Source organism: Hemiscyllium ocellatum, chromosome 11 (genome assembly GCF_020745735.1).
Source record: "Hemiscyllium ocellatum isolate sHemOce1 chromosome 11, sHemOce1.pat.X.cur, whole genome shotgun sequence".
Taxonomy (NCBI): domain Eukaryota; kingdom Metazoa; phylum Chordata; class Chondrichthyes; order Orectolobiformes; family Hemiscylliidae; genus Hemiscyllium; species Hemiscyllium ocellatum.
Genome location: NC_083411.1, coordinates 69,828,189 through 69,855,168, shown reverse-complemented (window position 1 = coordinate 69,855,168; position 26,980 = coordinate 69,828,189). Strand labels below are relative to the sequence as shown.

General features: G+C 43.0%; 1 protein-coding gene across 1 annotated transcript in view; it reads left to right on the top strand.

Moving 5' to 3' along the window:
• Positions 1–26,980, top strand: part of LOC132820057 (sodium/hydrogen exchanger 2-like) — a 160,899-nt gene that overhangs the window by 15,111 nt on the left and 118,808 nt on the right. The window contains exon 2 of the mRNA XM_060831976.1: positions 13,352–13,815. Within this exon, the coding sequence (XP_060687959.1) occupies positions 13,352–13,815 (464 nt within the window). The remainder of the gene's footprint in view (positions 1–13,351; positions 13,816–26,980) is intronic.

The following is a 26,980-nucleotide window of genomic DNA, read 5'->3' as shown; positions in this document are numbered from 1 at the left end:
ATACCTGAAACATCAAATTATGGCTTAGACAATTAGAGCCAGATCTAAGATTTTGGATGGTCTTTTTTTCCAATTGTTTGGGGTTTCTCACTGAATCTTACCAAACATATCTCATTACTTAAGCTACCCTGCTCTATGGTACCTCTTTCATCTTATTCTAGCCCCAAATTGCCATGCACTGTTCCTGGAGCAGAAGATAGTGGAGACTGCAGGTGCTGGAGATCAGAGTCGAGAGTGTGGTGCTGGAAAAGCACAGCTGATCAGGCAGTATCAGAAGAGCAGGAGAATCGATGTTTCGAGCATAAGCTCTTCATCAGGAATCACCTAATCTCCACATCTTCGGACTGTGGGAGGAAATCTGAGTCAGTTGGTTCCAGAGACCCAGGTTCAATTCCATCCTTGGAAAGTTGTGGAGTTTGTACATTCTCCCCATGTCTGCATAGGTTTCCTCCAGGTGCTCAGGTTTCCTCCCACAGTCCAAAGATGTATAGATTAGCTGATTCCTGATGGAGAACTTATGCTCGAAATGTTGATTCTCCTGTTCCTTGGATACTGCCTGACTGGCTATGCTTTTCCAGCACCACATTCTTCAACACACTCCCTGGAGCAAGTTGCCACTGCTGGGATATCTCAGAATTGCCCATCACTCCTGGCACCAATGCTATCTATCCATGTGCACCCAGGCATGTCTTGTCGGTCTGGACCTTCCTTGTTATTTGCCCCAGGCATGGCAGACAAGAGAAATCTGGCACCCCACTTGCAGACAGTAACTTGAAGTACCTCCTCAATGGCGTGATGCCAAGGGGTGGAATTCCTCTTTCCCCTACGACTGGCAGTTGAGGCTATGAAACCAGACCTTGCCAGTCTGGTCCAAGAAGGCCTGACATTTGGCTCCATACCCATTACCCTGAGAGCACCTGACTACCTGAAGTGGCTTTACCTGTAGATGTCCTGGACTGGTAATGGAAGCTCATCTTAACTTACTGTGCTGGGAGTTCCTTACCAAACACTGTCTCCTTTGAGGGTAAAAACAATGACTGCATATGCTGGAAACCAGATTCTGGATTAGTGGTGCTGGAGGAGCACATCCGAGTACTGTTCCTCGAACGCTGCCTGAACTGCTGTGCTCTTCCAGCACCACTAATCTAGAGACTGTCTCCTTTGACATGACCGAGGCACCCTGATACCCGTGACAAGCTTTCTGCCCTTGAGTTTGTGCTAAATGGCAAGACAAGATAGAAGAAAGATGAGCCTGGTATCTCCAGCTGAGGGAGCAAAGTACAAAAGGGCGAAGCAGTGAAAGGTAAGGATGCTGTGAGGTGGACTTGGAATCAGTGAGCATGAAAACAGTAAGTGAACAAAAGAACAGCCTAAAGATAGGCCTGGCACAGTCCGTGAGCTGGGAGTGGGTCCCTGAGTTCACAGTTCCCTCGCTGTAGTTAACATTGTGATTGTCAGTACAGTCCACGTTGTAACATTGAAGTGCAAATGGATACTGTGATTAGAGATGTGCCATGAGGATTCTTAGAGAGTGGCATTTGACATGTGCCAATGACTGATAATGGTGCATGTAAATGGCATCCATGAAGTGTGTCTTGAGAAATTGGCAACGACGCTTCTGGATTAGTGTGTCCAGGTCTGGTCGCCAGTTATAGGAAGGATATTATTAAACTGTACAGAGTCCAGAAGAGATTTACCAGGATGCTGCCAGGTACGGAAGGTTTGGATATAAAGAAAGGCTGGACAGGCTGGGACTTTTTCCATTAGAGCATAGGAGGTGACCTTATAGAAGTTTATAAAATATCGAGAGGTATAGATAGAATTAATGGTAGGTGTCTTCTCTGAAGGATGGGGGAGCACATTTTTAAGGTAAGAAGAGAGAGATTTATAAAAAAACACGAGGGGCAAATTTTACACAGAGAGTGGATCATGTGTGGAACGAATTTCCTGAGGAAGTGATATTTGTGCATACGATTACAAGGTTTAGAGGGATATGGGACAGGAGAAGCTTTGTGGGACTAGTTTAGTTTGCGATTTTGTTAGGCATGGACTGGTTCGACTGAAGGGTCTGTTTTCATGCTGTATAACTCGATGTTGGTGCCTGGTGTCCAACATGGGAGTCCTTTGAAACAAGCATCGTGTTAAGGTTGCCAGGTACCCGCCCTGACTGCCAGGTCAACAATTCACAACTTCTAGCGTGTTTGGCGCATTCATTAAGATTAAAAGCTGACTCTTAATGAGGTGAGTTGGGCCATTAATAAAGTGCTTAACAAGTTATAATCCCTTTTTACTGGCAAGTTGCCTCGGCCTAGTGAGGAATGTGTTGCATCGTTTGGCATAATGTCGAGATAGGCTTCGCCAGACTTATCCGGTGAGTCTGCCACAAACATTGCCATAGGCCTTGTCGCTCAGGCCTTGGTAAGCTTCCACTCACCATAGCATAAGGTGGTGAACACCAGTGAGGATTTCTCATTATGATAATATAGTGGCAGTGGTGGGCACCTCCTGAAGAAATCTTCAGATCTACAAGAAGAAACCACCATCTGAGGAGAAGAAAGAAGGATTCCACACAGTAAGCTGTGAGTTTATCTTCAAATAATTAGCAATGCACAAAGTCTTTAAGTCTGTGAGTCCAGCAGTTAAAGATGCTGCTGGAAAGACAGCCCTGGAATATTGAGGAATGCTCAATGATGTGGGTGCCAGGCGAAGGTGCTGGTGGGTTGTAGCTGCCGGGAGGTAACCTCTCTGACTTTCAAGTTGTGAATTGGTGCCATCTAGTTTCTCCCTGGTGCCTGGGAGTCATTTGCCATGACAAATAGCTCCACCACCACCCCATCCCTCTCCATTTGGACTGGTGTCAAGCAGGGCTGTGTCATCGCCCCGACAATGTCCTTAATCTACCTCACTGCAGTGCTTCACCACACTATCGACAAGTGGAGCTAACCTACAGAACCAGTGGGAAGTTATTCAACATCCGCCACCTTCAAGCCAAAACCAAAGTCACCCCAACTGGTGACATCGAGCTGCAGTACACAGACGGTGTTTGCATGTAGGCAAACTCAGAGGGTTTACTCCAGACTATCACCAGCACCTTTAGAGTGCTAGCACAGCGTTTAGCTGCCTGAGGAAAAGGATGTTCTAACACAACAACATCAAATCCAACATCAAGCTCTTGGTTTACAGAGCGCTGGTGGTTCCTGCCCTCCTGTATAGCTTTGAGACGTGGACTGTCCACACCTTAAGGTGCTGGAGCACTACTGCCCCAATGTTGTCTGTGCAAGATCCTGCAAATCCGCTGGGAAAAAAGAAGCAATAATACCAGCATCCTTTACCAGGCCAACATTTCCAACGTTGAGTCACTGAACACCCTTGATTGGCTATGACCGACATAAGACACCCCAAGTGGGTGCTCTACTCCCAGCTCTGAAATGGCAGGAGAGCCCCAGCTGGACAGAAGAAGTACTTCAGTGATACCCTCAAGGCCTCACTGGCTAAGTGCGGCATTCCTACAGACACCTGGGAATCACTGGCCCAAGATGGTCCAAAGGGGAGGAGAAGCATAAGAGAAGATGTTGAGCACCTAGCGACTTGCTGTTGGGAAAAACCAGATGCGGGGCGCAAACAGGGAAAGAAGCATGCTGCCACATCAATGCCCCACCCATCTCCTTCCCATGACCACCATCTGCCCCACTTGTAACAGATCCTGTGGAAGCCATATTGGTCTGTACGACTCACCCTGAGAGTGGAAGAGAGTCATCCTCATCTGCGAGGGACCACCAATGATGATAATGGTGCCTGAGAGAATAACAACCTGCATAAATGAAAAAGAAATAGATAATGATGAAGTGTTAATGCATGCAGATAGGCCACTTGATGTTCACCAGCTTACGTGGAAAATGGACAGTTTTTCAATGTTGAGAATCTTATTATTCCTTAGTGTATTTTCCCAATTTTCTCACCTTTGCTTATATCGTTTAGAGGCTGGGGACATTCCACCCAATGCATTTCTTCAGTTTAAAACATTTTAACGTTTGAAATACTTTTCAGAACAAATTGGAGGATAATTCTGAAACATAGAGAATGATTTTGGCTTTAATTAACAAGAATTAAGAACATCAATGAAAGAGCAAATAGGAATGTATTTTTAAAAAATCTTCATTGAAACAACAAATTTCCTTAGTGATACAGCTTTCTTAGCAATTCATCTTCATTAAAACTGGATAAAGGAAAAACAACGACAGTGCCTGAAAATAAATGTGAAGTGGGAGATGCTTAATACATTGATTTGGATTTTGGCCAGAATGGATGATTTTTGGGAATGGAATGGGTTATTCTTGGTAAAAATGTAAGATGTTTGTGGGATGAGGGCTGAGTATGTCATATTGATTGTGGCCCAGTTCGAGAGTTGGATAAAGCCAACGTCAGAGGCATGGTTGGAGATGAAGGGGGGACAAATAACTGTGTCGAAGCATTTTGATCCTCAAGGCCTCAACGTCAGAGAAAAAGAATAATAGGAGAGTACAGCAACAACTTTTGGGACAAGTGAAAAGAGATTCACTGATGTTTATGTAAAAGCTGACCACAATCTTCCAGATAATATAAAAATGAGGTAACATGTAAGAAAGGAAGAGAGCGAAGAACCAGGGCCAGTAAAGCGAATGTGTGAAATAAGGAAGTGAACCAGGCTACGACGATGATCACTGCATCAGAAAAATATCAAATTATCCGAAAACAGCTATAAGTTAGAATGTCAGTAGAAATGTTGGGCCTTTAAATCTAGGGGAGTCGATAAAGTGTGGAGCTGGAAAAAGCACAGCAGGTCAAACAGCCTCAGAGGAGCAGGGGAGTCAACACTTCAGATCAGAACCTTTCATCAGTACTGGGGGAGGGGGAAGGGGGCTGAGAAATAAATAGACATAAGGGGGATGGGGCTGGGGGAAAGATTAGTGTGATAGTGAAGGGTGGATGCAGGTAGGAGGTGATTGCGATTGGTCAGTGGGAAGGGTGGAGCAGATAGGTGGGAAAGAAGATGGACAGGTTAGGAGTGGTCAAGGGAGAGGGGCAGAGAGGGAGGGCTGGTCCTGGGATGAGGTGGGGGATGGGGAGATTTGGAAACTGGTGAATTATATGTTAAGGCTGTATGGTTGTAAGCTCCCGAGGCGAAAGATGAGGTGTTCTTCCTCCAGTTTGCGTGTGGCCTTATTTTGATGGTGGAGGAGGCCTAAGATGGATATGTCGACGGGGAAGTGGGAAGAGGAGTTGAAATGGCTGGCAACCAGGAGGTGGGGTTGATTGGAGCACATGGACCTCAAGTTTGCGCTTGGTCTCTTCAATGTAGAGGAGACCACATTGGGAGCAACGGATGCAGTAAGTGAGGTTAGAGGAAATGCAGGTGACTCTCTGCCAGATGTGGAATGATTCTTTGGGGCCATGGACGGAGGTAAAAGGGGAGACTCTGGGGCAGATGTCGCACCTCCTGCTGCCACAGGAAAATGTACCAGGTGTGGAGGAGTGGTTGGTGGGGTGTGTGGACCTAATGAGGTCCCTGTTGAAAGCGGATAGGGGTGGGACTAAATTAAGGAGTAGATTTGTATTGGGCTTAGGTCAGACTATGTTGAAGTACTCTGTGAAGCTTTAGTCTCCATGTCAAAGGGAAGATTCACTTGGAGGGAATGAAATTTGACTAACTTGGTGCTGAAATAAAGGATTGTCTGATGATGAGAAACTGTATATATTGGGCTTCTAAAGGAAAGAAGAGGAAGGAGAGGCAATCTTATTGAAGCTTGAGATATTTCTGAGAGAGTTTGACAGGGCAGATGCTGAGAGTTCATGTCTGTGAGAGTCTAAAGGGCCACTCATTTTAAGACTGAGTTGAGGAGAATGTCTTCTCTCGGATTGTTATGGAGATTTTGGAATTTGGTTGCTGTGACATTGTGGATTCAGTCTTTTTTTTTAAAAAATCCTTTCATGGGAAGTGGACTTTATTGATTAAGTCCACATTTATTGTCCTTCCCTGATCAATCTAGAGAAGGTGGTGGTGAGCTATCTTCTTGACCTGCTACAGTCAATGGGGCTGAGGAGAAACAGTGTTGTTTCAAAGCGACTGCTAGAATTTTGAACGGCAGTCTGGTAGCAAGTATGGATGGTGTGTAGTTTGAAGTAGAACTTGAGTGTTCCTATGTATCTGCCACCGTTGTTGTCAGATGGAAGTCATAGCTTTGGAAGGTACTGTTTTAATAATCTTGATAAATTGTTGTTGCTGCATTGGTGGTGAAAGGAGTGATTGTTGAAGATGGTGGATCAGTACCAATTATGTGAGTTGCTTTATCCTGGATGGCGTCAAGATCCTTGAGTGTTGTTGGGGCTGTACCCATCCAGACAAGTGGACAGTTTTCCATCACAGAGTATCCCATTCAATGACAATAATAATAAAGGCAAAATACTGCCGATGCTGGATATTTTAAATAATATTAGGGAAACTCACCAGGTCTACCAGAATCTGTGGATAGGGAGAAGACTCAATGCTGTCATTGATTGTTAGTCTCACAACTAATAAACAGTGTACCTTTAGTTGACATCATGATTGTCATCATCATATTTTGGCATCTAGCCTGAAGTTGAAAAGGTCCTGGACTCCATCTTATCTGGAGCTCCTTAAATTATGGCACACTGAGGAAAGCAAGCCACTATTTGTAATCAAATAGCTTAATATTAGTCTAGGCACTGAAGCACCTGTAATTATAATACAATCATAAACCATGTAATAATGCCTATTGAACCATGTTACTCACATCCTGTTCTTATGCTATGGGAGCAAGCACAAATATTACAGTAAGAGCTAGAAAACCTTCAGCTGGACAAAGCCCACACTATGCTGTCACATTGTAGTAAGTAACCTTCCCCGTTATAGACCGTTATAGAAGAGTACAAGTTCTCAGTGGTAGACACTTGGAAAAATCATCTAATATCAGCTAGACACCAACACTGGATTTCAAAGCATTAAAAAAGCTAAGAGCATTAATTTCAGTGAGTAGAACCTGCAAATTAAATAGCCTGAAGGCTTCCTGCTTAAAATATAAGTTCTGTAAAGCTAGAGGCTGTCTTTCTTTAAAGTAAATGCACCTGTTTACAGAATTGACAGTTAACAATAGGTTATCAAAGGCTTCTCACAGGTTAAATACAGGGCTCCCTGAACAAAGTACAGATTTGAAAACACTAAAATGCACTTTCCTAAACTAAGGAGGCCTTCCTGTCTTTGATGAGTTTGCTCCGCCATTTTGTCTCTTCAATTCAGCACTCAGACAGAGGTAAGTTTCTGTGTCATCAACATTCCTTATTTGTCATCAATACCATTGAGCAGAGACCTGCTACGAAAGGCCCCTATTTCTTAAAGGAACTGTCCAAAGTGAGTCAGGTCCAGGAAAGGCAATAGTGATAAATTGAGTGAAACACAAGCATAAAAGGGAAAATAAAATGCAAGAAAACAAAACAAGAGGACAGACCAAGCAAACCCTAGACTTATTTTATTAAAAACCCTTCAATAAAACAAAATTAAACACTTATTAATGGATTGAACAGCTAATGATATCTTTGCTGATATACAGCTATTCAAGCAATGTGTGCAGTTTTGTTGCACTGATTAAGCAGTAAATAATCCCTGGAAAGGATTTATGAAGAACTTTCCAGCCATCAACAAGGAAGGGTTTCACCCAATGAATACATCTGGTTTTCCTATGGATGATCAAGAGTTCTAGAAGGTGCTCTGAGAATAGTTCAAGGTAAAAACTGTCTTCAGGATTAACGGATTCCAACTTGAGTCAAAAAAAACTGCAAGAATCTAATGACAAGTTTTTTTTCACCAGATGGCACATCCAAAAGGTATAGGCCTGATTTCTCAGAAAGACTCACTTCAAAGCATCTCATTTCTGCATTGATTTTAAGATTTGAAGGACTGTTGAGCACAAAAGGGGGCAATATCATTGACTTATTGCTTGAAGATGAATGCAAGCCATGATGATATAGTGACAGGCCAACAACAATTACGTGCTATAGTTGCAGCCAACAACATTGATATGGTCAGCAAAGTGCTCCAAACCAATAAAATCTGTCACAGATGTGGCTGATCACACTCATCCTAAATCCAGTCAAGTGGTTCTTTACATTTGATACCATCACAACATGGGCTGCAAGAAAATAAAAGCACATTGATAAAACACACAGTCAACTGAACAAAAGACACATTTCAGAAGATGACCTACCTTTTCATACTGTTAACCTCACATATCATGTTAACAGTGTAGGGTGATCAGAAGACTTTATGGTCAATGACATCATATGTTCTGGAAAGGCAGGTCAATATACCCTAAAATCTAGGATCTACGCAGGAGCCAGTGCTAACATATTACCATTATGCATTCTGAAAGGCACGTGCGTCAGGAATTGGAGCTTCATAATAAAACTTAACAGAAACTGTCGCTCAGATCATAACAGATCACCAATTCTGGCTAAATCACACTGAAGGGTTAATATGTAAAGTCATCTTGGCTACCTGTAAACTTCCAACTAGTAGCTACTAAAGTTTCACCAGTGTCAGAACTACAAATATGCACATATCTCAGTGTAGTTGTAATACACGAGAATTCGAACAACACCCACTTTGGTGGAATGGACCAGGATTAATGCAATGGAATGAATCAGTGATCTAACCAGCTGTACCCAGACCATTTCAACATGATTGGCAGTTTAAGAGTGATGCAATATTGCATCACAACATACAGCATGCACATTCAGGAGAAGGCATGAGTATAACTGAGTGAGATGGAGTGAAGTATCATTCAAGGGGTCAGCCATGACAAAGATTGCTATGGCTGCAGCACATGCATCAAGTTTTCACTTAAGAGCTGTTCACAAAAGATGCCAACACACACCAGATCCTGGAACCAGATAATTTTCCAAATTAGATGCAAAGCATCTCTACCTGTCCAGCCATTTAGCAAAGCTCATGACTTTTAGGATACTATTTGGATGGTGCAGTTCCTAATGGATACCAGAGTACTCAAGGATGTATTCTTACAGTGGGTGGACAGAATTATTAAAATGTACTTGACTGTGTTTGCATAGCTGAATAGATCCAAGGTATATAGCTCTCAGACTCCATCTTAACAGGGGCAACATGAAGCATGACATGCCAATGGAAGCATGCTGCAGTTTGGAATCGAAAGGTTGCTATTAGCCCAGATCTGAATTGCCTATGTCCATGATATCATTTTAGATTAGGAGTTGTAAGAAGTATCTGTTGAATCCTTCACTATCACATTATTCATGTCTATATCTTACGTTATGGGAGCTAGCATAAGCATTGCCACATAGAGTCATAGAACCTTCCCTTTCTTATAATAGGGCAATCAGAACTGGACACAGTCCTCCAGAAGAGGCTTCACCAACATCTTGTACAACCTCAACAAAACATCCCAACTCCTTTACTCAAAGGTCTAAGCAATGCAGGCAACTGTGCTAAATACCTTCTTAACTGCCCTGTCTATCTGTGATGCAAACTTCAAAGAATTATGTACCTAAATCTCTAGGTCTCTCTGTTCTACAATGTTACCCAAGGCCCTATTTTTCATTGTATAAGTCCTGCCCTTGATTGTTTTACCAAAATGTGATACCTTACATTTATCCAAATTAAACTCCATCTGCCCATTGACCCAATTGATCAAGATCTCTTAGTAATCTTAGATATCAGTTACAAAATGCTGCAGGAAGCAAAACCCATATCATGGCAGCAGATTAGTGATTGCAAGGGGTCCTCTTTGGTGTTTCTTATTAGAAAAAGAGACATGGGCCTCGAAAAAGTAATGCTGTCTCTGCCTGCACTCATGCTGAGTTTCTCCAGCACTTTGTTTTAAGTAGAATAGTAGTAATATTCTGTTTCACATCCCTCGATCACCTGCATGAGCACCCAGCCAGGGAAAGTAACAGCAAAGGCGACAAAGGTTGCCATTGAGATGGCATGTGAAGCATTCATGTTAAATGGACTCATGTGCCCAGGTTAATCAATGCTTGAATTTTCAGCGTGACTCCCTCACTTTAAGAGCAGACTGGCCTTTTCTGCGCAGAGCTGAAATATCTTGAGATGTGATGGATATAATGGATGGAACAAGAGACATGCCATGGTCAGCTGCTAACAGCAGTCAATGTTGCCATGGTGACAGTGGACACTTGTGCTTCCATAATCGCTGGTAAAATGTACAGCACCTTTTAGGTTCTGTGAGACATGGGCTGAGAGCAGTTTCCAATTACTATGAGTAAATTCCCTGCTCACTGCCACAGTCAGGCTTCCGCTGAAATCTCTGGAGAAAGCGCACATCTCGGTCAGTTGCTAAGCAGCTGTCAGTTTGAAGGCTCATTAACAATTATTTAATTTAAGAAGTAGTGGGCCTCATTAAGCAAACAGAATATTCAGGGAAGCTATGATTGTCTTCACCAGAGAGGAAGCTAAAAATACCAGCAGCCGGTGGACACTGCTGCAGCTTTCCCTCTGGTTCCTGTCCCATCTTAACCACCCATCTCCATGGCAACTAGGAACATAAACTAGGGTCGATAAAGCTGCAGAAAGACGTGACTTGGGTCTTATCGCCTAGGCTGGGGGTGCATCCCAATCCCCACAGGTCCAAGGGCAGTATGCCAGTCTACATCACTATGTAATCGCACAGCTCACCTGTCTGTGCTTTAACCCACCAGTAAAAACATTGACCTTTGCAGAGCTGTAAATCAGAAAACAGTGTGATGATTGAAAACCAGGAAACAGTAGCAACCCCACTGGGATCTGCATCATAATCATTGAGCAGCTTGATCTTGTTTTGAGCGAGAGCCCAGGTATTCGGACAAGAGCTGAACGGTTAGGAGTGAAGAAAAGAAATATTGCAATTATGTAGCACCGTTTATGACAAACTCTGTTCCAAATCCAGTGATTTTTTTTTAACTCATTCATTGGATGTGAGTGATGCTGGCTAGGTCATCGCTAAATGCCCTGAAAAAGCTGGTGGCAACTGCTTTCTTGAATTGCTACAGCTTTCACATTGTTTTGAATGTTAGTTACTGTTGTTATGTAGGGATTGGGCTGCTAATTTGACACACAGCAATTAAAGTAATGATCACGAAATGATTTTAATGATTTTCATTGAGGGATAAATTTTGGCCAAGACAATGTGGACATTTGTCACCTTCAAAATGGTATTAGGTTGTTACACTCAGCTAGCAGTCTGGAATTATATAGCTGAAGTCTCTAAGAGCTGAGAGAGACAACGACAGCCTTCAATGTCATGTAAGAGGCCTGTGAATAAGAGTAACACTCCTTCGAGATGGCTGGCTTGGCTGACATTACTATACTTACCTATTTTCTCAATCTTGAGGCAAGGAAGGCAACTAATATGTTAAATGCCCGAATCCCTCTCTGCAGAGGCTGACTGACCTACTGAACGTTTCCACAATCTTCTCTTTGCAATTCCAATTTTCAACATCCACTGCCTTCCAAAGCACTGAATTAAAGGCTGGCTCAGTGGTTAGCACTGCTGCTTCACGGTGCCAGGGACACAGGTTCAATTCCTACCTCGGACAACTGTCTATGTGGAGTTTGCACAATCATCCCGTGTCTGCATGGGTTTCCCCCAGGTGCTCTGGTTTCCTCTCACAGTCCAAAACTGTGCAAATTAGGTGAATTGGCCCTGCTAAATTGCCCGTAGTGTTAGGTGCATTAGTCAGGGGTGAATGTAGTGGAATGGATCTGGGTGGGTTGCTCTTCAGAGGGTCATTGTGGACTTGTTGGGCAGAAGCTGAAAATGTGTTGCTGGAAAAGTGCAGCAGGTCAGGCAGCATCCAAGGAAAAGGAGATTCGACGTTTCGGGCATAAGCCCTTCTTCAGGAATGAGGAAAGTGTGTCCAGCAGGCTAGGATAAATGGTAGGGAGGAGGTACTTGGGGGAGGGGCGTTGGAGATGTGATAGGTGGAAGGAGGTCAAGGTGAGGGTGATAGGCCGGAGTGGGGTGGGGGCGGAGAGGTCAGGAAGAAGATTGCAGGTTAGGAAGGTGGTGCTGAGTTCGAGGGATTTGACTGAGACAAGGTGGGGGAAGGGGAAATGAGGAAACTGGAGTAATCTGAGTTCATCCCTTGTGGTTGGAGGGTTCCCAGGCGGAAGATGAGGCACTCTTCCTTCAACCATCGTGTTGTTATGGTCTGGCGATGGAGGAGTCCAAGGACCTGCATGTCCTTGGTGGAGTGGGAGGGGGAGTTGAAGTGTTGAGCCACGGGGTGGTTGGGATGGTTGGTCCGGGTGTCCCAGAGGTGTTCTCTGAAACGTTCCACGAGTAGGCGGCCTGTCTCCCCAATATAGAGGTGCAGCGGATGCAATAGATGATGTGTGTGGAGGTGCAGGTGAATTTGTGGTGAATATGGAAGGATCCTTTGGGGCCTTGGAGGGAAGTAAGGGGGGAGGTGTGGGCGCAAGTTTTGCATTTCTTGTGGTTGCAGGGGAAGGTGCTGGGAGTGGAGGTTGGGTTGGTGGGGGGTGTGGACCTGACGAGGGAATCATGGAGGGAGTGGTCTTTTCGGAATGCTGATAGAGGAGGGGAGGGAAATATATCCCTGGTGGTGGGGTCCGTTTGGAGGTTGCGGAAATGACGGCGGATGATACGCTGTATATGGAGGTTGGTGGGGTGGTAGGTGAGGACCAGTGGGGTTCTGTCCTGGTGGCGGTTGGAGGGGCGCCATTCCTGAAGAAGGGCTTATGCCCGAAACGTCGAATCTCCTGTTCCTTGGATGCTGCCTGACCTGCTGCGCTTTTCCAGCAACACATTTTCAGCTCTGATCTCCAGCATCTGCAGACCTCACTTTCTTCTTGTTGGGCAGAAGGGCCTGTTTCCACAATGTGGAGAATCTAATCTAAATCTGACAAGAAAACCAAAATGGGCAGGAGTAATTGATACCAATGTATTTGAACAGCCATGTTTTGTTTACAAGAGCCTCTCAGTTTCAGATATAAAGCTGTATACAAACAGCTTCAGTTTTATAGTTATCTGGAGAATAAATTCATTTGGTCACAGAGTCATAGAGATGTACAGCATGGAAACAGACCTTTCAGTCCAACTCGTCCATGCCGATTAGACATCCCAACCCAATCTAGTCCCATTTGTCGGCATTTGGCCCATTTTGCTCTAAACTTCTCCTATTCATGCACCCATCCAGATTGTAAGATATCCGTACACTTCGTCCCGTTCAATCTCATTTGTGCTGTCAGTGATGTTATTTTGAGTTTCACAATTCACAGGAGAACTGAATTGTCTTTGTTTTTCAGGATTTCATCTGTACATCAAACTACCCTCGATCGTACCCGAAAGCTGCCTGCTTATAATAGTGGGCCTGATAATGGGAGGAATAATCTATGGAGTGAATGAGAGATCTGCACCAGTTATGAGCACCGATGCCTTTTTTCTCTACCTGCTGCCACCAATTGTACTGGATGCAGGCTACTTCATGCCTAGCCGGCCCTTCTTTGAGAACATTGGGACAATCCTTTGGTACGCGGTGGTGGGCACCATGTGGAACGTTTTTGGAATTGGCTTGTCCCTTTACGGAATTTGCCAGATTGAATCCTTCGGCCTAAAGGACATTTCCCTGCTCTACAACCTGCTGTTCGGCAGCTTGATCGCTGCTGTGGATCCAGTGGCGGTCCTGTCCGTGTTTGAGGAGATTCATGTGAATGAGCAGCTGCACATCCTGGTTTTTGGTGAATCGCTTCTCAATGATGCTGTCACTGTGGTAAGTAGTCCCGTGCGTGACCGGCTTCAGAGCATATTTCAACAACGGAGCAGGTGAGTGATGTTTCACCCCATCCACCGACCCCCAGAATTCGTTCCTCTGAGTCGCAAAAAACCCCACTTTTTTAGACTAACGGTTGTCCAGCTGAAAGAAAAAAACTCAGTGAAATGTACAACACCAAAGAAAGCCATTCAGCACATTGTTTGATAGACCTTTGTTCAGCACTCCCCTCCTTTCCTGATAAGTTGGTTGTTAACATATAAAGGTTTTGAGCACTTAGAAATAGAGGCCAGGAAGTTGAAAGCAAAAAGCCAGGGACCAATGTGGATAACTAGGTGGCCCCAGTTCTGTTCACTCCTGGGCAACTCACCAGGAACAATGCAAAATTGAATCCATTCAGTTTTGAAGAAAAGTCACACAAATTCTCATTCTGTCTTCACAAATGCTGCAGATTTTTTCAAGCACTTACTGTTTCTCTTTAATTTCCGATTTCCAGCATCTACAGTATTCTGCTTTTATGCTGATTCCTGGACAGAAAACTGTCTATCTTCCTGATACAATTATTTAATTGGATCTGTTTTCATCACGTTTTGAGAAGGAGGGGTGTAGACCAGGGCAGTTCTGAATGGGGATGTTTTCCTTCTCTCTGCTCTGGATATTTTACCAAGGATTTTAAAGTGATGATTTTAAAACTTTAAGTCTGCAATCACACATAACGTGTTGTTAGCCACTAGCAGTCTCCATTAGTAGCTATTCACACTCCCAACCAGATTGTTATTGACTCCTTTGTCTGTCCAGCTGTTCTCTCTCCATGGGATCTATAGCCTACCTATTGTTTACTCCTTACCCCCTACCTTCCGCATATAAACTGACATTTTCCTAGCTGCCATCAGTTCTGAGGAAGGGTCACTGGACCTGAAATGTTGATTTCTTTCCACAGATACTGCCAGACCTGCTGAGCTTTTCCAGCAATTTCTACTTTTGTTTTGCTGCCGTCAAAGAAACTTCACCAAGGGAATAGTTTTCTCTCCTACTCTACTGAAACCTCTTATTATCATAAGCCACCTTTAATCCTCCCTTATTCCAAATAATGGAAGTTGTCGTCCCATTCCATCTACTCTTCGACGTTTGTGGAAAAGATAGTCCAAATCATAAGTAGCTTTGCAAAGAATTGACCTAAATGACTTGCATTTATATAGCGCCTTTACCATAATATAATATAGTATTCTGAGGTGATTCACAGGAATATTATAAAGTAAAACCCTGGCACAAGGGACATCAGGCAATACTTGGATAGATAAACAAAAGCCTGGTCGAAAAACTTTGTTTCAAGTAGGATCTTAAAGGTGGAGGGGGAGATAGTGATTAGGAGTGGCCTGGAAAGGGAACCCGGAGCCTAGAATCTTGACAAGAATTTCTTCCCTGATGGCATTGTGAGTCTAACTACAGCACAGGGTGGGGGTGTGTATGGAACGAGCTGCCAGAGGAAGTGGTGGATGAGAGAGCAATTACAGCATTTAAAAGGCATCTGGATGGGTATATGAATAGGAAGGGTTTAGAGGGATATGGGCCAAGTGCTGGCAAATGGATTTAGGATAGGTTGGGATGTCTGGTCAGTGTGGATGAGTTGGACCGAGGGCTCTGTTTCCATATTTATAACTCTATGACTGTATGAGTCTATGACAAGGACCACAGTGGTTCAAGAAGGCAGCTCTCCACCACCTTCTCAAGGTTAACAAGGAAGGGGTAATAAATGTGGGCCCAGCCAGCATTGCTTACATCCTGCAAATCAATAAAAATAAAGCTGAGAGCAGAGTAATTAAAATCAGGGATATACAAAAAAACAGAACTGGACAGAAAATTGTAGAGATTTATGGAGAAATCGTATAAGTAGGAAAGAGAGAGGCCATGGACACATTTGAGAACAAGGGTAAATTTTCAAACTGGTGTGTTACCAGACTGGAGTGGGACCCAAACCTAGATCCAATGTGTAGATTAGCAAGAACTGGCTGATGGCACACAGGACTTGGTGCAAGTACTTGGTGTGGACGACAAGGTTTTAAATGAGCTGAAGTTTAGGGTGGAAGACAGTCAGGTGTGCAGTGGAACAGTCAAGTCCAGAAGGATCAAAGGCAAGGATGAGGTGGATAAACTTTTGTCTACTCTATGAAGATATAGAGCAGAGGTTGTTAATGCCATAGGAGAAACAGCAGTCTCGCTTGGTCATTGGGTAGATATTTGGCCAGAGCTTACCTCAAGGTCAAAAATTACACTGAGTATGGTTCAGCCCTGAGAGTTGCCAGGCGATGTGTGGGGTTGATAGCCAGGGAAGAGAGTTTCAGAGAAGGATCAATGACTTATGTCTTTGTTAATACTCAGTTGAAAGAAATTTCTACACATAGAGCACACAGTATGTCTGATTCTGGTGTAGTTACAAGCATCTGTATCATTCTATAGATTTCCACGTAATGGTTTATCTTTGGCTGCCTGTGCACTAAAAGCATCTGCAGTAATTCATTTACTGGAAAACAAACGGCCATTTTCTCAAGATTGTAATTAGCTTATTGTTCTGTTTTAGTATCTGACAACGTTTACATCCAGTGGGACGTAAAGTGCATCCCAATCACTGGGGGCACATTTGGCTGCAAATAATAGTAGGTGGTAATTTTTATATGACACTAATTTTAGCTACTTTAGCAGCCAAGCCCTGGACATTATCCAATTCTGTGCTGAATTAATTACATTGGTCAGGAGAGCAAATACTGCAACTGGACCTCAGCATCACGTGATTGGAAAAAGGTGAGAGAAATATGCCCATTACAATGCTTCTGACTGTCTCTGACCTTTGGTGGAAACTATGAATCAATAATATTTGGTGAGGGCCTGATTAGTGGGTCATTAATCCTCATTGTAAGGCAGTTTCAAAATGGCCCAGATTATGCGTTAAGTATAACGGTGAGGCTGTTGGGCATCACTGCTGTTAAAATACTTAATTGAACAGCAATTTCTGGTGACTGAGTGTGGAAGCAGCTACATGGGAAATCAGCAAGTCGTTATTCAAATTCTCTTGCTTCTCAAGATATTTTGCTAATGCAATCTCTCATTGAGAATCTTGGCATTTGATTTTATGAAACAGTGCAAGGTATTATGAAATAATACGCAGGAAAATCAGCAAAAAAAAAGTTAGGGCTTGCCAATTCCAGTTTAATCGAATTTTTAATCAAAGAACCCCCACAGTATGGAAGAAGGCTCTTCAGCCCATTGACCCTCTGAAGAGCATCCCACCCTGACACCCTATCCCTGTAACTCTGTATTTTCCCTGGCCAATCCACCTAACCCGTGTGGCTGGAAGGGCTGCTCAAAATGATGGATTTACAAAAATGGACATAAATGGGGCATGCTGGGAAATTGAGACAGGCCTTGGCCAAAGGTGACTGCACTCAAAGCCTCTAGATTGAACATGCTGCAGAATGCAGACAGGCTGCAGCTGCAGACAGACAGTATGTAATTGACCCAGCTGCAGACAATACAATATATACTTGAGTTTGAATGGAACAGAATTGACCTGAAAGGCATCCCCAGGAAAATCAGAAACATCAAGTTGTTTACCGGAACAGAGGTGCCTCACATCCTTATTTGGAGAGGGCTACCTGACCTACGTGTGCCCAACACCTTCAGGAATGGATGCCCAGGGACCACCCTGCCATCAACCTATCAACGCCCCATTGGGTCCGATCGATCAGGGTGATCGAGCCCTGATCGCTGTATTGGTGGACATCGAAGACTCTCCCAAAAGGACCCGTGGACCTCTAAGTACAAGAATCGCCACAATACCACCACCCTCAGGGCGGTAACTCGAGACCAACTGTAATGAAGAGAAGACACCCCTGGGACCACCGGGAGAAGATGACCAATCACCACCACATGGATCAAGGCCAAGACTAGTGTAGTGGTATTTGATCATCCAGAGTTAAGTCAAAGTACAAGGTAGTTGATAAGATTTGAAGTGTAAATTGTTAGGTTGTTGTGTACTTTGTTGCTATAACATTTATAGTGTTAAATAAATAAATATTATTGTTTATTACTATTAAGAGTTGACTCGTAGTTAAAACCCTGTGGGGTAGGGTCAACACCAGAACACCCAGAGGAAGCCCATGCAGAATGTGCAAACTCCACACAGATAGTTGTCCGGGGGATGGAACTGAACCCAGCTCCCTGGCTCTGTGAGGCAGCAGTGCTAACCACTGATCCACCCTTTAATTTGTGACCAGTCTTAATTATTGCCTAAAAATCACCCTTGAACAAAAAAAAATGCAAATGTGAATTATTAGTCCTTGAGATTTTACTTGTTGGAGATTTTAAAAACGCATATCAATAAAAAGACTATTTGCATACATTTTACTCATTTATTTTGTTCAATTTTTGTCTCAACTTTTTTCCCTCTTAATTTTGCTTTCTGCACATGATTTTGCATTCAATTTTAAATTAACTATTCAAACATGAATTCCCTGGTTCAGACAATGTGCAGCTCAGTGATGATTCATCAATATGATAAAGGAGACGATGTTGCTTGTCCTTCTTATGTCAGCTCAAAGTGCCCTGTTGTGGGCGGTATGCTGAGATATATTGCTGCAAGTTCTGGTGCAAAAGCCCCTAGAAAATCTAGAAAATGATGGTTTAATAGACACTGGCGGTTTCTGCAAAAGAAATTGTAACCGTGAAGCATAACTCCTGCAGCAAGATATTTGAAAGCTTCTAGCACCCCAGAGATGGTATCTTTTGCAGAAATTGAAGTGAAAAGGAGGGGAGTGAAAACATCTTCTGTTTACAGTTGTTTTCTGATTTTTCAATGCTGTGCTGTACCTTTCCAATCCATCTCAAGGAAGAGATGGATCAATAAAATGTTCAGCGTCCTGTTATACACAAGATTAACACAACTGGCAGAATTGGTGTATCAAGAGATTCCTCAAGTGACAGATCACCTCAAGCACACTAAGCTTTTAGAAATGATTTAGAGGATTATCTCTCTAAATGTGCAAGTTTTCAATAGCCAGGATTTTGCCAATTTGATTGAATGGTTCCACCAACAGAATTTAACAAAAGCATCTTGATCATTCATCTTGAAGAGGCCCTGTAAGATGTCCAAATGAAAGGGGATCCAGAAGTTTGAAAGCAATATGATTGCGGTCTGGGATTTTGTAATGCTGCCTTCAATCAGAGCCACCTTGGGTGACAGTATAACATTTCTTATTTTACTTCAGTTTGTAAGTTGGTCTTTTTTCAAATTGGTGAACATATGATTTGGGAGATGGGGAATGAATGACCATTTGAAATTGTAAATGCAACCATTCATAGCCTTGATTTGAATATCAAAATAATGGAAAATGAACAGAACCCTATGTATTTAAAAATACTGAGGTCTCTTGTTTCATCATGGCCCAGAAAACTCTAAGTTATATCAGCGAATGAACACACAACATTCTTATGCAGCGTCCCCCTTTCCACTTACTATGTTTATGGAGGAAGCTGTTAACACATCTCTTGGAAATGGAGTAATGCCACAGCACCTGGTGGAATGTTACATTATGAACCGAATATTCATTATAACCAATGATCATTTCTAACCTCCAAATTATAACACTACTCACCCCATCCATCATGAATGTGCAAGAAGGTATGATGTTGCTTGATCAAGTCTGTAGCATCACAGAAACTTAGTCAGCATTGTGTTACTTGTGTCCTATTTTAGGTGCTTCACGTATCATGGTCAACCATAGCCCGAGTGCAGAAGTACTCATTGTATCAAAATAATAGTGTACCTGAAGGGCACAGTAGCTCAGCAGTTAGCACTGCTGCCTCACAACGCCAGGGATCCGGGTTCAATTCCTGCCTCGGGTGACTTTCTGTGTGGAGTTTGCACATTCTCCCTGTGTCTGTGTGGGTTTCCTCCAGGTTAGGTGAATTGGCTGTGCTAAATTGCTTGTAGTGTTAAGTGTAGGGGAATGGGTCTGGGTGGGTTGCTCTTCCGAGGGTTAGTGCGGGCTGAAGGGCCTGTTTCCACACTGTAGGGAATCTAATCGAAAGCAGCTATCAGATCTCTGAAGTTATAGAACATGGGAATTTGAGCTGATTAAAGACATACTTTTAATTTGATTTATTGTCACAACTACCTGAGTACAGTGAAAAGTTTTGTTTTGCTTGCAGTCCAGGCAGATCATAACGCAAAAGGACATACAGAATTGTAGGGTATTTATATAAAGCGAATCATACAAGGTTACGGCTGCACAGGAGGTGCACAAAAGCAAGGTCAACATTAGATTTGAAATTAGAAAGGTCTGGTCGGCCGCCTGATAAAAGTGGGAATCTGTTAGTACGTGTTTGATCTTCTGCCTGAGGGAAGAATTTAGAAGAGAGTATTACACGTGTAATATTTGTCGCCACAGCAGAGTTGAATCACAGATCAGGAGAGTCTCTTGCCCGAAATGTTGATTCTCCTGCTCCTCAGATGCTGCTTGACCTGCCGTGCTTTTCCAGCACCACACTTTCGACTTGAATCATAGATCAATCAAACAATCCCTATAGTGCAGAAGCAGGCCAATTGGACCACTGAGTCTGCATTGACCCTCCGAAGAGCAACCCATGCAGACCCAGCCCTCTACCCCCTAACCCTGCATTTCCCATAGCTAGTCTACGTAGCCTGCACAGTTTTGGACTGTGGGAGGAAACCAAGAACATCCGTGCAGACACAGGGAGAACATGCAAACTCTATACAGACAATCGCCCATGGGTAGAATCAAACTGGCTCCCTGGCACTGGGAAGACAGCAACGCTAACCACAGAGCCACCGTGCTGCCCAATGTCAGTCATTATCTAATAATATAGTGGAACAGCTATAATGAGTGATTATTCCTATACCTATGCTCAGTTATAAAGAATGGTCCCTTAACCCAAATTCCCAAGAATACTTGCTGCCTTGGATGCTGTCAATGCTTTTATCAAGAAAATTGGCAGGAACTGTGATCTATGAAATTAAAGAAATGTTGAGACATCATTACTACCTGGAACACAATATAGAAAGAACACTTTACAAACAATATGTGAATATTGAGAAATCATGTGCTAATTGCTGAAACAAGCTTTGTCGAGTCAACAAATAGATGTTGGTTACTTTTAGTACTCATCTGCCTCAGTGGCTTTAAATCATTAAAATGTATTGTTTGTGGCATGCTATAATCATATTTTCTGAGGCGTTTTACAACCAATGGATTTTGATTAGCCTGCTGTAGGCCACAACACAATTTGTAATTAAAAATTACATTTTGGAAGTCCTTGGCTTCTCTGTTGGTCGGTCATTTGATGTTTTGAACACCACAAAATGGCTGAGGAGGGTTGCTGTTTACTGGTTTGAGAATAGAGCAACCGACAGTGCATCATACAAAGCTCCAGAGATCCAGGCAGGAACAAGACATCTTTATTTTTATCAATTGGGCCAGCGTCTCTTGAGTTTTGAGTTTCTGATTTAATGTACAAATCTTGCGTCATCTGTCTTCTGTATTTTAGAGACTTGGGATGTCATGTTCATATCAATAACATGGTGCTGCTGTGTTTCAGAGCTACACCTAAAAACACTTTCAATATTAAAACCCAAGGTGTGGACCAGTTGGGCTGAATGGCATGTTTCCACACTATTGGGATTCTATGATTCTGCTTATCTAAGTGTCTTTTAAATGTTGTAACTGTACCTGCGTTCACCACTTTCTCTGCAAGTTAATTCCACACACAAACCACCCTTTGTGTAAAACAAAAATGCCCCTTATATCTTTTTAAATCTCTCTCCCCTCACCTATGCCCCCTACTCTTGGAATCCCTTACCCTTGGGAAAAGACACCTGCCATTATCATTATCCCTCAGAGAGTAGAAAGGGCAGTCCCATCAGCAAAGTAAACTTTCTGATGGCCACCACTGGGCTATCCTCTCAAGGTAAGTCTCTTAATGATCTTGTCAATGCAACAAAAAGATAAACAAACCCCACCTTTATTTTCTCACTGTTAGAACACAGTTTTATCCGCATACACGTTAATATGTGAGCTAAGAACACACACATTAAGGACAGAACTTTCATTTAATTAATTATGCACTTAGAATCATAGTCATACAGCAAGGAAACAGACTCTTCAGTCCAACCATTCAACGCCGACCGTGTTCCCAAACTAATCTAGTCCCACCTGCCTATGCTTGGCCCATATCCGTATGAACATTTCTGATTCTACACTCCCCGTGTCTGCACGGGTTTCCTCTGGGTGCTCCGGTTTCCTCCCACAGTCCAAAGATGTGCAGGTACGATGGATTGGCCATGCTAAATTGCCCATAGTGTTCAGGGTGTGCAGGTTAGGTGGGTTAGTCATGGGGAATATAGGGTAGTCGGATGGGTCTGTGTGGGATGCTCTTCAGAGGGTTGGTGTGGACCAGTTGGGCTGAATGGCACGTTTCCACACTATTGGGATTCTATGATTCTGCTTATCTAAGTGCCTTTTAAATGTTGTAACTGTACCTGCATTCACCACTTTCTCTGCAAGTTAATTCCACACACAAATCACCCTTTGTGTAAAACAAAAATGCCCCTCATATATTTTTAAATCTCTCTCTCCTCACCTATGCCCCCTACTCTTGGAATCCCTTACCCTTGGGAAAAGACACCTGCCATTATCATCATCCCTCAGGATTTTATAAACCTCCATTATGTCACCCCTCAAACTCCTATACTCCATTGGAAAAAAGTCCCAGCCTATCCAGCCTTTCATAGAGTCATAGAGTCATAAAGATGTACAGCATAGAAACAGACCCTTCGGTCCATGCCGACCAGATATCCCAACCCAATTTAGTCCCACCTACCAGTACCCAGCCCATATTCCTCCAAACCCTTCCTATTTGTATACCCATCCAAATACCTTTTAAATGTTGCAATTGTACCAGCCTCCACCACTTCCTTTGGCAGCTCATTCCATATACGCATCACCCTCTATGTGAAAAAGTTGCCCTTTAGGTCTCTTTTATATGTTTCCCCTCTCTCCCTAAAGCTATGCCCCCTAGTTCTGGAATCCCCCACCCCATCGAAAAGATTTTGTCTATTTACCCTATCCATGCCCCTCATAATTTTGTAAGCCTCTATAAGGTCACCCCTCAGCCTCCGACACTCCAGGAAAAACAGCCCCCAACCTGTTCAGCCTCTCCCCATAGCTCAAATCCTCCAACCCTGACAACATCCTTGTAAATCCTTTCTGAACCCTTTCGAGTTTCACAACATCTTTCCGATAGGAAGGAGACCAGAATTGCACGCAATATTCAAACAGTAGCCTAAACAATGTCCTGTACAGCCAAACATGACCTCCCAACTCCTGTACTCAGTACTCTGACCAATAAAGAAAAACATATCAAACGCCTTCTTCTCTATCCCATTTACCTGCGACTCTACTTTCAAGGAGCTATGATCCTGCACTCCAAGGTCTCTTTGTTCAGCAACACTCCCTAGGACCTTACCATTAAGTGTATAAGTCCTGCTAAGATTTGCTTTTCCAAAATGCAGCTCCTCGAATTGATCTGAATTAAACTTCATCTGCCACTTCTCAGCCCATTGGCCCATCTGATCAAGATCCTGTTGTAATCTGAGGTAACTTTCTTTGCTGTCCACTACACCTCCAATTTTGATGTCATATGCAAACTTAGTAACTATACGTCTTATGCTCACATCCAAATCATTTATATAAATGACAAAAAGTAGATCCTTGTGGCACTCCACTGGTCACAGGCCTCTAGTCTGAAAAACAACCCTCTACCACCACCCCCTGTCTTCTACCTTTGAGCCAGTTCTGTATCCAAATGGCTAGTTCTCCCTATTTTCCGTGAGATCTAACCTTGCTAACTATTCTCCCATGGGGAACCTTGTTGAACGCCTAACTGAAATCTATATAGATCACATCTACCACTTTGCCCTCACAAATCCATTTTGTTACTTCTTCATAAAACTTATCAAGTTTGTGCGACATGATTTCCCATGCACAAAGCCATGTTGACTATCCCTAATCAGTCCTTGCCTTTCCAAACAACTTGCCCACCGCCGAAGTCAGGCTCACTGGTCTATATTTTCCTGGCTTGTCCTTACCACCCTTCTTAAACAGTGGCACCACATTAGCCAACCTCCAGTCTTTTGGTACCTCATCTGTGACTATCGATAATACAAATAATCTCAGCAAGAGGCCCAGCAATCACTTCCCTAGCTTCCCAGAGAGTTCTAGAGTACACCTGATCAGGTCCTGGGGATTTATCCACCTTCATGCATTTCAAGACATCCAGCATTCCCTCCTCTGTAATATGGATATTTTTCAAGATGTCACCATCTATTTCCTTACAGTCTATATCTTCCATGTCCTTTTCCATGGTAAATACTGATGCAAGATACTCGCTTAGTAATTCCCAAATTTCTGTGGCTCCACACAAAGGCCGCCTTGCTGATCTTTAAGGGGCCCCATTCTCTCCCTCGTCACCCTTTTGTTCTTAATGATTCTCCTTAATTCTATTTGCCAAAGCTATCTCATGTCCCCTTTTTGCCCTCCTGATTTCCCTCTTAAGTATACCCCTACAGCCTTTATTCTCTTCTAAGGATTCACTTGATCTATCCTGTCTATACCTGAGATATGCTTCCTTCTTTTTCTTAACCAAACCCTCAATTTCTTTTGTCATCCAGCATTCCCTATACCTACCAGCCTTCCTTTTCACCCTGACAGGAATATACTTTCTCTGGATTCTTGTTATCTCATTTCTGAAGGATTCCCATTTTCCAGCCATCTCCTTTACCTGCGAACATCTGCCCCCAATCAGCGTTTGAAAGTTCTTGCCTAATACCATCAAAATTGGCCTTTCTCCAATTTAGAGCTTCAACTTTTAGATCTGGTCTCTCCTTTTCCATCACTATTTTAAATCTAATAGAATTATGATCGCTGGCCCCAGTGCTCCCCCACTGACACCTCAGTCACCTGCCCTGCCTTATATCCCAACAGTAAGTCAAGTTTTGCACCTTCTCCAGTAGGTACATTCACACAAGATTTTCTTGTACACACCTAACAAATTCCTCTCCATCCAAAACCCTTAACACTATGGCAGTCCCAGTCTACGTTTGGAAAGTTAAAATCCCCTTCCATAACCACCCTATTATTCTTACAGATAAATTAGATCTCCTTACAAGTTTTTTTTTCAATTTCCCTCTGAATATTAGGGGGTCTATAATACAATCCCAATAAGGTGAACATCCCTTTTTTATTTCTCATTTCTACCCAAATAACTTCCCTAGATGTATTTCCAGGGATATCCTCCCTCAGCATAGCTGTAATGCTATCCCTTGTCAAAAATGCCACTCCCCCTCCTCTCATGCCTCCCTTTCTATCCTTCCTGTAGCATTTGTATCCTCGAACATTAAGCTGCCAGTCCTGTCCATCCCTGAGCCATGTTTCTGTAATTGCTATGATATCCCAGTCCCATGTTCTTCACGATGCCCTGAGTTCATCTGCCTTCCCTGTTAGGTCCCTTGTATTGAAATAAATGCAGTTTAATTTATTAATCATGCCTCATCCCTGGCTGCCCTGACTGTTTGACTTGCTTCTGCTCTAAACTGTACCAGTCTAAGGTAGATGTCTTTCCTCAATATCTCCCTGCGTTCCAATCCCCCTCCCCCACAAACCCGAGCAGTTCTACCAAATTTCCCTGCCAGTTTATTAGTCCCCTTTCAATTTAGGTGCAATCCATCCTTCTTGTACAGATCACTTCTACCCCAAAAGAGATTCCAATGATTCAAAAATGTGAATCCTCCTCCCATACACCAGCTCCTCAGCCATGTATTCATCTGCTCTATCCTCCTATTCCTGCCCTCAGTAGCTCGTAGCACTGGGAGTAATCCAGATATTACTACCCTTGAGGACCTCCTTTTTAAATTTCTGCCTAACTCTCTGTAATCTCCCTTCAGAGTCTCAACCTTTTCCCTTCCAGTGTCGTTGGTTCCAACGTGGACAATGACCTCCTGCTGGCTCTCTCTGAGACATCTTTGATCCTGGAACCAGGGAAACAACACACCATTCTGCTTTTTCGCTGCTGGCCACAGAAATGTCTGTCTCTGCCTCCCTTATAACTCAAACTCTCCATTCCAGGCATTATCTTTGTAAATCTCTTCTGAACTCTTTTCAGCTTAATAATACCTTTCCGATAACAGGGCGGCCAGAATTGGACACAGTACTCCAGAAGAGGCCTCACCAATGTCCTGTGCAACCTCAGCATAATTTCATAATTTCCCAACTCATGACATATCATGAGCACTGTAGCTCTCATTTACCCAAGCAACGTTCTTTCATTCTTAAAATTCTATAAGATTGGGAGAGATGAAGAAAGGGAACAGTTTCTTGGCAAAATATTAAATAAATGGGGTAGCTATAAAAAAAGGCACATTCAATTGCAATTAAGCCCAAGAAGCAGCAGTGAATGTATCATTGTGTCACTTATTTGTGGCATTGCTGATTACTGCCTTTCTATGTACTTCTCAAACATATCTAAAATGTTCTTCAGAGACAATAGGGGCGAAATTCATATTGTGCAGCAGCACAAATCTGGATTTAGTAAACCAGAAGCTAATTTCATAATCTAGTGACGTTAATACAAAAGATACTCTCAGGCACTAGGCTGATGACTCACTGTTATCTGCTGGCGGTGACTTTGTCACTTCAGTCCCTACATCCTATTCAGGCACAAATCTCTCTCATAGTGCCGAAAGCTATTGTCTGAACTGTGTTTGACGGCTAAACTGAATTTGTCCAAACCATACACAAGAGATATAAGCAAAGCAACACTGCTATAACTAATAGTGGTAAATTAATAGCATTTTAACAATGAAGTATAGACTATTCAACTGGGTGAGCCACTGGATGTTTCTGAGGGTATTTCAATACTCATTCATACTTCACAAAAAGAAACATAATACCGTTACAATTGATTGTTGCTTTAATATGATACTTGTTTTTTGTATGCTTTATTTAGAGTGTTTCATCTCTTGCTTCTGCTCAGCTTTTATTAGACTACCAGTATTCTTGGTCAATAACATCTTAAATTAAGGCTCTCTCAGTACGGT